The sequence below is a fragment of the Lampetra planeri genome, chromosome 4 (assembly GCF_965212315.1).
Source record: "Lampetra planeri chromosome 4, kcLamPlan1.2.h2, whole genome shotgun sequence".
NCBI lineage: Eukaryota > Metazoa > Chordata > Hyperoartia > Petromyzontiformes > Petromyzontidae > Lampetra > Lampetra planeri.
This window is the reverse complement of record NC_136110.1, coordinates 19487089-19499599: the sequence shown is the minus strand read 5'-3', so window position 1 is coordinate 19499599 and position 12511 is coordinate 19487089. Positions and strand designations below refer to the sequence as shown.

At 46.8% G+C, this 12511-nt stretch overlaps 1 protein-coding gene across 1 annotated transcript; it reads right to left on the bottom strand.

Moving 5' to 3' along the window:
- Positions 1-6929: 6929 nt before the first annotated feature.
- On the bottom strand, positions 6930-11979 carry LOC144717780 (ras-like GTP-binding protein RHO). Its single transcript, XM_078593432.1, has 3 exons — positions 11629-11979; positions 10020-10381; positions 6930-9118 (listed from the first exon to the last, which is right to left on the bottom strand). The coding sequence occupies exons 2-3, from the start codon at positions 10286-10288 to the stop codon at positions 8791-8793; spliced, it is 597 nt and encodes a 198-aa protein (XP_078449558.1). The 5' UTR covers positions 10289-10381; positions 11629-11979; the 3' UTR covers positions 6930-8790.
- Positions 11980-12511: the final 532 nt, after the last annotated feature.

The following is a 12511-nucleotide window of genomic DNA, read 5'->3' as shown; positions in this document are numbered from 1 at the left end:
TCCCCCAATATTCAAATATGTTCAAAATGTCCCCCCAATATATTGCTATAAACAAAATAAAAAAAATGTCCATGCTATGTAAATAAAAACAAAAATTTGCTAAACCTTGGCCACAATATCTGGACTTGTCTTCATATTACAATGCATAGATTTCTGTTTATATGATTGTGGTTATGGTTGTACAGTACTTAATTAATCCATAATCTCTGTCATTACAATGAAACAATAAAAGGTAAAAAAGAAAAAAACAGAGCAATGTAATATGACAGACTATTTGACATTATTGTAAAAAAAAGTATATCCCATGTGTTCGTAAATTTTTTAATATTTAGGCAGGAAATTCGTTTTAAAAGATTCTGGGGGGAGGGGGGCCCTAGACCCCCTGGAAAATTTGGTACCCCCCAATGTTGACTCAATGGCTACGGCCTTGGTAGGACAAACAATATTTGCTGGATAGCTCGCCAGTGTGTTTTGGGGTTGTGTTGCGAGTTCAGAATGTGTTCGACGCCTACTTGCTCCAGTCTGTCTATGACGGATGTTAGTCTCACCTTCAGATAATCGCTGCTGAATTCCCCACAAAGTGGAACCCGTTTTACACACTCCCAAACATTTTCATGTTAAATAGTCTCCTGTGTGAGAGCATGGCCGTGGCTTGGGGAGGCCATCATCCAGTAGTGGCATGACCATGGCAACCGATGATAATATCGTCTCCTGACTGGGATTGGCATGTTGCTGCCTTCCGCATATTTATGCTGAACACCACAACTGGAAAATATAAGCAAACTTAGACGATTGCAGAACGAGTTAGGCAATATGTATCGCACGTCGCCTGCGAAACACAAACGACCTTTACCGGACCACCGGGTTTTTTTTGCCCATTCAGAGGAGGAGGCATCACTTTTATGGATTCATAGAGAAATGCGATTTGCAAATCGCATATACGGGTGTCTCGTGGCGTCACGCGTCACGCGTGTCACCATGCACACATCACGAGCGCGTGTTTTGCGGCGTTTGCAGTCGCGACGGGCAGGTCACGTGCAGTGGGTGTAAAGTTTGGGGACTCCCCATCTCTTCTAATACTTCTGGTCAGGGTAGAATAGCAGGCCAAAAATACCCACCTGAGGGGCCCTTCTAGAGCTCATTCTGGTGGTCGCTCGCTATCGCAGTGACAAAAGCGAGACGTTGCAGGACTGCACCTTTGCCTTGTAATACCGAGGGGCTACAGCGAATGAGTTTCCCCGGTAATATCCGTTATAACAAAACCCACGTGATTTCCATCTGCATGTATAGCTCCCACAGCACCACTTATTTTCACCATAAAAAATTATCTTCGCAAACACTGTTATTATTACTGACACGATCAGCATCGCCATTTCGATCGTCGCCATCAGCATCGCTAGCCTAAGTGGGCAGAGTGCTGTTCTCATAGATTTGACCGTAGGAGTCCCGTGACAGACGCGTGTAAATACCAACGCGTACCGTCTGCTGTAGCGGTCGAATATGTTATCATCTTGATGTCGACGTTATCATTTACAAGAACAGGCTCATAACCAAAATGCGTAATCAGGTCTCCAAGCATGAAGTGAGATTTACTTATTAACGATGGCTGCATAAAATACACTTGAGGAGTCATTTGCATACCTTTTTGGCTTTTTTAAGGATTTGGCGCATAGATTGCCTGTCTCGTCTGCACGGCCTACTCGTCTCGAGTTCGTAAGAGAGACCCCTATAGAACACACGAGCAAGTCCTGTACCTTCACGGCCGGAGTAGGTTTCACCATGTAACATGTGACTCCGGTCGGGATGGATGATCAGGCATTGATTAGGACATACTTCCACTTTCAAGGGTAAAGGTACAGCCCTGCAACTACTTGCTCATGCCACTGTTGGCAGGACTTCCAAATACCCCACTGAGGGAGCTCTAGATGGTATCTTGCCTACTCTTCCACGCTGGCCAAACGCCTACCTATAATTTACCCCACCTCACGCGACCTGCCGACCAACAACTGTGCTGTTACCCATTTACACTGCCGGGCGGACAGAGGCTGTGGGGGGGATTTCAGAAATGTGTCACATTGTTTCGACTGCCATGCTCGGAGAGTGGATCAAAGCGATGACCCCCAGATTGGCATTCCAGTGTGCTAACCATTACAACGTGGCAGCATCCCACTTCATTTTCCTTCTTCAGTAGGAAGAGAGCTTACTTAATTCCACGACGGACCATACGCAAGGATGAATTCGCTTCCCTGTCTAGAGATAGAGAAATGTAGCCAATGTTTGTAACACTAATTCCGGGATTAACTGTTACCCGTAAATCATAGCGTACTGAAACCACAGGGCTCTGGTTTATGTCCGAGGCATCTACACAAATAATGGCGGATGATCCCAACGAGTGGTGGCAGTGTGGTTAAGAGCGCACGGCTAGCAGATGAGAACGTGACAAGTTCAATTCCTGGGGTGGGGCTCGACTCAACGCTTCATCCTTCTTGGGTCGATACATTAAGAACCACTCTGTGGGTCAACAGCGGTTGTCCTATTGAGACACTTGCTCCCACCGTAAGAATGTGGAATTTCCACGACTGCCCACCGCAAGGCCGTAGACACGACATGAGCACAGCTTCCTGCTCGTGTAAGCAGGAAAACACTTTTGACATTTTTAAGGGTAACTTTGAAAAGTAATCAGCCCGTGATTACTCATTACTAATGATGAGAACCGTCGTGTAATCCTGTATTTTGCTTTATATTTCTTAAGTTCCGTCTACCTCCTTTATTTATTTTATGATTCAAACGTGAGTTCAAATGTGTTCTTGTTCGATCGAATCGTCATCTCAACTGGCAGTCCCAAGGCTTGCGGTGGGGATTCCGCACGGGCATCAGAGGTCAGTTTATTCTTAGGACGATCATTGTTGGCTTCCCGCAAAGTGGTGCTTATTTTATTGACCGCACAAGGATGACGAGCTTAGCGAAGCCTGGCCCTGATTTTAAACATTTGCTAGCTTAATATTGGGAGTCAAGTGCCCTGAACGCATTGCCACCTTGGGCCAATACTCTTACCATGCCTTACTAGCTTCAAAACCCCTGAGCGGATGCATCGAGTCCCCCAAATAATATGGGATTTATGGAGGACCTCTAATTTTTTTTTTATAAAACTGGGTATTTTTTTTCGTACTAATTGCTCTCCCAGAGCTCAAAAACTTAAGTGCGAGCAAAGCCCTGCTGACTTGTGGTTTATCCACATCACCATGCTGCGTGAATTCCGATGGCTTCATTTATTTGGTTTTCCTTTTACATTGCCTTGGATAATGTACAGCAAATAATATCACAAGCTTAAAGTAATCGGGTTTGTTACTAAAACGAACACACATATCATGGGAAAGAGAATATCTCACAATACCAGAAGTGGAGAAAGCTACATGAAAATACATTGCCTTGAGTGCAGTATTATTATCCTTGTTATTATCTACACAACTGAAAAAAAAACGGGACTTTTGATGTCCTTGGAATATTTATAGATTTCCCAGGATGGCCACCTTAAAAATAAGGACACCAAGGGAAGACCAAGGCAGGTGCCGACTCTACGTAGTGCGTCCCTTGTAAGTGACACCGTTCCCCAACACTCGACTACAGCACCGCAAGCTGCTTAGCGACTTACCGTGCAATGCACACACAGCTGCCAATGTTTCGAGGTACAAACGCGAGTCTTCGTTTAGGCTTTGATCCCCGAAGGCTGAGCTGAATACGCGTTTCTCTAAACAACGAGCGCGTACGTGTGCACGTACTCCGTCATTTAAGTATCCCAGTGACGAGCCACTGGTAAAATGTGCATTGGATTAGGGGGCCCATCATCCATGCGGGGCTCATCAAATCAGTTTCGCTTTGCGAGAAATCACCAGCGGTTGTCCTGTGTGTAGGCGAGATCGCAACCATAGGCATGTAAAATTTCCACCGCCGCCAATAAGAGTTGAGCGCTACAGCACTCGCTGGAGCAGGAACACACTTTGACGACTCTATGGATACAGTCGACAGCGGTCGCACCCCTCGATAAACTGGTTCCCGCCAAAGGAATGTGGAATATCTACCATTTGCAGGAGTACAGTCCCACACCAGCTCGGGCAGGGTGATGCTGTCTTTATTTTTATGCGAATAATTACAATCGTTTTCCACAATATAGGTTTTTTTGGGTTAGATCGTGTAAAATATAAATGTGTCGTTAAACCTGCCACCACCTGGCAAAGCCAATTAATAAGGTTTGTCACGTAAACATAACATGTCAATTCGTCACTAGTACAGCACACCGGTGTGTTGGAGAGCAAATCCACATTTATAATCGGAGTACGACGTTTCGCCAGTAATTACAACTCGCTTCATCAGGCGGACAGCCAGATTTGTGGAGAAATCCTCCTGTTTTAAGGAACGATTGTATACATCTTCCAAGGACATCAAACGTCCCGGTGACGGGTTTAACGACACAGTGATTTGTATGCGATCTAACCCAAAAAAAATCTATATTATGGGTATTAGTCGCGAAAGCCTACGTATTATACAATAGTTTTATTAACTCAATAAAAAAATAAGTCTTAATCGTTTTTCCAGTCGTTGGCCTAACGCACACACCTCGAGCTCCTTATTCGGCTCGGCGGTGTTTGGTTTGGTGCTCGATGCACAATTAGAAGGCTCCGGGTCGGTCGATGCTAATGTAATGGTTTCCAGCAGTTTTTGAAATAAGACTGGCCATTGGCATGGACATGTGGAATTTCCAACGCTGACTCAAGGTTTCTAATGGATTAAGCACCACCCCACACTCTAATCAGAGCATAATGTTGGTTACGTTTGACAATTTAACTCATGGCAATGTGGGTAATCGGTCTGCCACCCAAAAATGTTAATAGCACTGCCAATTTGAATTGCAATACTGCTTCAATCCCACAATAAATGCACACACCAATATTTACAATGCAGCAGCACACTGAGAGTCGGCCACTATCTAATTGAAACCAGACACTGAACAGTGGAATTCACAAAGCAGGGCTCAGACGCACCCGCCTACACACTCGCCTTCAAGCACCACCCACACAAGCTCACTGCCAAGTCTGACTCACGCACCCTGGGAGCATGACGTCAGTTCAGTATTTTTCAGCCACGTGACTGCCAATAAGGTCGCAGACAGGCAAATGCACGTTACGTTCCACAGCGCTAGGCAACAAGGCCGTCTGACTTCAGGATTTTCGGCGAGTGCCCCAAGAGCGCATTGGTTGTGGGTTAGGTTTGACCATGTGTTCGTACGTTGTGTTGTTCGGCACAATGTCAGACATTTCACTCCACATGCTGGGAACGTCTTCAGGAACTGGAATAGTTTTTTTTGTGAACTGAAAGTTAGATTTAACAATACACACAGATGTAGAGATTTTGTACAAGAATTGTACAACTTCCTGTTGCGAAATATTTTTGTGTTCCGACCTGCACGAGTGTGCCTGCCGTGATGGGATGGAGCGTTTTTTTCCATCACTTAAAGAGGCGAATTATTTAAACGCAGTTTCTGAACCAGCCCTAAGTACGTGGAGTGAATGTCAGGCATCATGCCAAACAACATATGGTACAACCCAAAAACACATCGGAGATTTTCAGCACAAATAGCTAAATCTACGTAGTAATCCAGTACTTTGTAAAGTGGTTGTAATATTCATACACTGGCTCATGTCATGTTAATGTGTGCTTCCCTCAATTTCAGGACTACCAATGGAAAGGGGCACAACCCACACAGGAAGGCATTTACTTGACTTTACTTGGGAGTACAGACCCTTTAAATTAGTTCACATCTCACCCAAGTTCAACCTGACATCAAAACAAATCATTCCTCCTGGGTCATCTTGGAAGCCCAAATTAACAGTGATTGCTCTAAGGAGATGCTGGCCCTGCCACAATAACATGGAATTAAAGAGGCCTAGCACCACCAACGGATATGTATATCAACTGGACATCTGTGAAAAATAACGTCATAGCTCATTGGATTCTTCCAGTTGCAATAAAGATTCTGATAAAGATTCCTATTCTGAAAAGATGCAATACCCTTTCCACCAGTTTTACACATATATATACTCTACTATATATTATTTTTATTTGACTAGGTAAGGCCCACCGAGCTCTTTTTCAAAAGCGACCTGGCCACAAATTATAGCTCAACTAAGCGGCTTATCATGTGGAGATGTACAGCAGCCAATTCTCGAAACACCAGTTTCTAAATTTGGAGGAAAAAACCAGAGCACGCAGAGAAAAATCCACACGACCACGGGGAGAACACACAACCTCCAAATATAGAGGTATCAGGGTCGAGATGGAACCCACAACCTCCTGTATACCAGGCGAGGTAGTTAACATTTCGAAACCGTAGCACCATTGAAAGTCTAGCAGCAGAGCGTTCACGGTGAACGTTCACAGTTAAAACACAGTGGCCTCCTCGATTAAATTCTGCGAGTATATTAATCCTAAAGGTGCGCATTCTGCACGTTAAAGATCCCGTGGCGTCATTCGCAACAGCAGGCCATTTTGTGCAGGCGTCATGGTCCACATTTGAAGAAATTACCCATAAATGACTCAACTGGTACATACATGGCAATTATCCCCCCCCCCCCCCCCAATGCAGAAACCATGTCAGGACCTTCCTGAAAAATGAGTCATGGGCTTTTCCTGGATAAACCACCTGCATATGTTTCAAGTCGAAGTGTTCCCCTGCCCAAACAACCGTGTGTGGCAGTGCCCATTTTCTTATCTTGGCGACCCCGGGAGCCAGCGATGGAAATTCCACATTATTATGGTGTGGACAAATCCGTTTAAGAAAGCAGCGTACACTGCTTGTGCAATTGCTTGTGCAATTGCTTGTGCAATTACTGCCTCTGAGTCATCCACGCTCACGTAAAGATTTTAAAATTAACTTCTTTTCACGGAAATAACTTTATTTGGGTTCTTAAAAAAAAAATGCGTGGGCAAAAAGGTCGGGGGGGGGGTGGGGCGGTCTGTTCTTTTTTTAATCACAAGAGGATAAGGGATTCGTTTAAAGTAGTCACGTGAAACTCATTCCATTATTGGCAACTTGTTAAATTGTGAAATGTACACAGCTGCGGTGCTTGAACTGTATATCATGTGTGTACCTGTTCATACATGTCTGTAAACATACATGTATATGTAAGTGTAAGGGTGTACATGTACACAGTGAAGTGTGTATACAAACTTGGTGCAAGAGTGCAAATGTCTGTACATAGATGTGTTGTGTGTAGGTGAGCGTACATGGGTATGTGTACAAGTGTACGTGTATAGGCTTTAAGTGTGTTTCCAGCACTTTCAAAAAGGCCTAAAAAAAACCTATAAGGGGACCTTTTGTCTTTGTGTACAGATGAATGTACATGTGTGCGAGTTGTATGTGTACAGGTTTTGTAGGTGTGTACAGTATGAGTGCACATGTACGTGTGTCTACAAACTCAATTTACACGTCACAAAGCCCATAAAAAGTAAACCGATTTTCATGTTCAACACAAACAGCAGGCGCATGATATGACCAAATTATATGTTGCGTAATCCCAAAAATAGTACCTTAAATTGACATTAAAAAAACTTCGATACTTCAACCCAAAGAGCTCTGTACAGTATTTACTTTTAAAAGTCAAACCGGTGTATAAACTTACGCTTTCAATTTTAGCCGCAAGTGGTTAAATTCATTAGTGTCGAAAACAGAAGACAAAAAACGTCTTGCAAGAAATCGCAAATAAATTAAATCAACATCGCTCAACATTTCAAAGTACAATATACATTTACCTTTAAAGATAAGCATTTACTATATTAGTAATCTTAAAAGTCCACATTCGTCATCAGGGACAGTCGACTGCACTGCTCCACCAGGCAGTCTGAAAGCATTGCCGAAGATAGTTGCATCGTTTTTGCTAAAATCATTCCGTGTCATTTTGTTCAGGACTGGCTCATCTACACCAACTCTCCAGGGTCTCCACCACCTCTACATGTTCTTCACCACTTCTTCATTCTCCTCCAACTCTACATCGTCTCCACCATCTCTCTTCCCTGTCCCCACCACCTCTCCACTGTGTCCACAAAAGCTATATTTTTCTCCTTCACTTCCCCTGTTACCACCTCCACTTCCACAGTACCCCCAGAGTACCACAGACGCTCAAGATGATGCTGCAGACGTTGAGAAGCCAAGGATGCTGGTGATGCTGCCGGACAGGTAAGGTGGACATTGGAGGATGTCAAGAAGCTTCTGGGGAGGTTCAATGGCCAGCATGGAGATCAAGAGCTGGTGAATACATTGAAAGGCCCGTGGCAGAAGCGGCGACGGTAGTAGTGGCAGTAGCAGTGATGGTGGTGGTGATAGTGGAGGGTGGTAATGAGTAGTGGTGGTAGTGGTATTGATGGTGTTGTCATCAATACTGCTATCAGCACCACGATGGCAGCAGAAAAAGATGGTGGGTTTTGGTGTTGACAATGAAGCTAGTGGTGATGGTGGCCATGGTTGTGCTCACGTTATTGGCAGTGGCACAAGTGCTGATGCGACCGTGCTTTGTGGCATTGGCAGTAAAGTGTGTGCAGTGGCTGTATTATTGTTTGGCGTTGACCACGATGTGAGTGTACATACGTCGAACTTCTTTCGCATCGTACGTAGCCAATCGAAGGTGGAGACAGCAGCAGCGGTTGTATTGCTGCCAGTGGTGTGTTGCTGGGCACAGTGGTTCAGTCACCACAAACGTCCGCCTGACCGCACACGATCACGCACGTCCCCCATGTCTGTTAGAGCAGGTTGCACTTGAAGCACGAGCGGCCGCGGCGTTTGGGCTGCTTCTGGATGGCGGCCCTGGTGGCTGTCTCGAAGACGAGACGCACACCTTCCTTGGTTCGCGCAGAGCACTCCACATAGTCGAAGGCCTGGATGCGAGACGCCATGGCCCTCCCATCCTCGGGTTTCAGGGGCTCCCGCTTGATGCGCGCCAGGTCGTGCAGCACGGATTCGTCACCACGGAGGTCCTTCTTGTTGGCCACCAGCACGATGGGCACATTGGGGCAGAAGTGCTGCACCTCGGGCACCCACTTCTCCGGCACGTTCTCCAGCGAGTCAGGGCTGAGGGGACACAGAAGGACAATGTAGAGCTGCAGTCCTGCATATTCCTGCTCGTACCAATGTTGGCAGAATGTAGTTCTACAGAGAACCCCCCAACTCCCATCACCTCCAGGGGATATATTTGGCTTATTCTTCCACGTTGACCAGACATCTTGAAAACCAAATCGGCCTCACTTTACATTGAGGCCGATTTTGTTTTAGGATTAGAAAATAACAAAGCCCAAAACACAATCAGCCTGTAAAATTGCATATCAGGCTGCCTGACACTAATCTGAAGCTTTAATAAAAAAAAACACCTTGTATGGGTAAACGGGCAACTTAATGGACCTTAGACATATTTGTGGGAGGTCACCATCCAAAGGCCGTTCTCTAAACGAGGGCTCATCTGCTAGGGTCCAGGTAAACATTTCTTCACCACGCTCTCAGCAATGTGTATGTATTTGCATGTCACAAGTTCCGTGGCCACCCTGTAATGTGCAACCACAATAAACATCTCTCCAAAGGAATACAAGATGTCTGTTTTACTATCCTCAACTGCAGGGGTGGGGAACCTGTACCGCCTGACCCTCGCCTGTCCTCAAGGTAAACACTTCCAGCAGTGGTCACATTGAACGCCAATGTGTACCCATGTACCACCCTACCTGCCCACCAATAATCCCATAGTAATGAGTGTCCATACCTCTCACCCTCACCGATTCACAGATAAATACATGATAATTCGATGTCCTAGGTCTATAAGGCTATGTTCTATCATCCTCAACGTATCCAACCACCTGTCCACATAGAAGCCGATGTTGAGGTCATTTTTTTAAAGACCATATTCCATCATCTTCCGAGAACGCTCACGATGATATCCACGCGTATCAGTCTGGGGGCCTCCACCCATCCCCACCCTCCTCACCTGTCCACGGAGAAGCACATGAGGATGACGTCGGTGTCAGGGTAGGAGAGCGGCCTCAGGCGGTCGTAGTCCTCCTGCCCGGCCGTGTCCCACAGGGCCAGCTCCACCTGCCTGCCATCCACCTCGATGTCGGCCACGTAGGTCTCGAACACGGTGGGCACATACACCTCGGGGAACTCATCCTTGCTGAACACCATCAGCAGACACGTCTTCCCACACGCACCATCTCCCACCACCACCAGCTTCTTGCGCGTCGCAACGCCCGCCATGGTCGTGCCTGCCAGCGTGGAGGGGCTGCTGCTGCTGAGACAGCAGCGATGTCTCTCCTCTACCTCCTCCTCGCGCTGCTGTTCCTCTCCTCACTGTGGGGCCACGGCACACCAGAATATTGAAGCTGGAGGAATCCGATGAGCCATAAAGCTCACAAGTGACGTGACATTCATCCTTCGATTTAAGACCGAAGCAGGGAGGATTTATCCACATCTCTGGCCATCTGCCTGATGGCGAAGCGTCGTACTCTCAAACACATCGGTGTGCTGAACGAGTAACGCATTGTCACGTTTTGTTTACGTGACAAACCCTTACTAATTGTCTGTCGGGTGGTGGCGGGCTTAACGACGCATTTATAAAAAAAAACTCTGCTATGGAGCTGCAAAGCAGTTTCTCACAGATGCCATAAGATGTAACTCCATGGACATTTCGGGACTTGAAGGTGATGGCTGTATCTGTGTCCTGTACGCACCAGTGGACTGTAGACTATTGCCGAGTAGACAGGCCCCAAAGTTCATTAGGTCTAACACAAATGCCTAACACGTCGAGCGGCCAGCAACAAGCAGCACTTATCAACGTTTCAAGAAATAATGAAGTAATATCCTGACGCGGTCTGCGTGAACTCCCCCTGCTGAAGGTGCAGTATTGGGCCTACTCTTCCACGGTATGCCAGGCGTCTTCGAAATGGTACCGTAGTATTATACCATTGTATTAGATAACATGATGGGAGTAGCTATCATCCCCAGATCTTCTTGAACGACACGCTTGGGCCCAAACTTATGTTAACGCACACGAGTGCTACTGCAGTACAGTTCACGCAGTGCGCGTCTAAAGCACTGCAGATGAGTCGACAAAATGCCAGTAACTAAACCAACCAATACATTTGGCAAACTGAGTCTGCAAACTGAGTCTACAAACTGAGTCTACGTTATAGCCTTAACAGACTATTGGAGCGAGTGCTGTTAGCGAGCACCTATTAAGGCCGACACGGTAAACGATGGGGTGGGTGACCAACAACCACGCCACGCACCAGGTACTTGTGTTTGAGGCTGAGCCGACCTAGGGGAGACCCGGGACTGGTGATAATGTGTCACTTGTTGTTGGCCGTGAGCAGGAATCGAACTCGGGTCGACCGGGTTCAGTAACGCGGTGCGCGAACAGCTTCCACCACCACTCTTAGCAACGTCTGACAACATCTATCAACATCCTCCCCCCCCCATACACTGAAACTCACTCAAACACACGCACACGACCCCAACACAACTTAGTAACAAAACATTCCACCGGATTGCGAATCGCCGAACCTCCAGCAACACAATCCCATCCCCCCCAAACTCACCTCTCCAAATTTCTCGCTCCTTGCGTAGCTTGGAGCCAACGACGACCTCTCTCCTCCTCGAGACCCGCCGCAAACCCAGCGAGCGAAACCGAAAACTTATTCCGACAATTGGAAGGGGGGAAAGAAATTATAATAACCATGTGTTACGGTCTGACGACGACAATACAACCCATTCACCCGTGTCGAACAATACTAATTGTCCCACGCGCTGTCCCCTCCTGTGTTAAGCCCGTGTGCGTGTTTGGAGGGGAAGGGGGTGAGCAGAGGATGCCCCTTGCCCTTTGTTCAACTGGAGATGCCCCCACCACAGTGACCACACAAACAGCACACGCGGTCCCCTCTGCATGCAATGCGGGACCCGCGGCTTCCCTCTCCTTATATTGCCCGGCCCGGCCCAGCTAAAAATAAACATCAAATCAGAAGCCGCGCAGCCTCTCCCCCCCTTTCCATCCCCACCCACAAACTTACGCCCCGCCCCCCACACACACACCCGTCACCGCACGTTGCGAAACTCATTAACATAGTTGGTGGGTATTGGGTATTGGGCCAACACTGTTGACGATTATCTGAACCGGTTCTGGGCCTCATCTAGGTAGACTCAGTCTCAAATGGGTAATTAGTTGCGGGGGGTAAAAATCGCCCCGAGGGAGACAAAGGTGGCCGGGCGTGGTGCTGGCCACCCACTTCCCTACGTGTGCCGTTCTGGCCTTCGTAGGTGCTCGCTAACAGAACTTGGACATCTGTGAAATAGTCGCACTCAGTTCGTAATATAGTTTTTTTTTGGGTTAGATCGCGTGAATATAAATGTGTCGCTAAACCCGCCACCACCCGACACGGCCAATGAGTAAGGTTTGTCATGTAAACAGAACGTGCCAATTCGATT

Bases quoted from the DNA above. Each gene is read 5' to 3' on its own strand.
- LOC144717780 (XM_078593432.1), bottom strand. From the start codon at position 10,288: ATGGCGGGCGTTGCGACGCGCAAGAAGCTGGTGGTGGTGGGAGATGGT. The intron at 9,119-10,019 runs GTGAGGAGGGTG...GTGTCCCCTCAG, and splicing joins ATGTGCTTCTCCGTGGACAG to CCCTGACTCGCTGGAGAACG.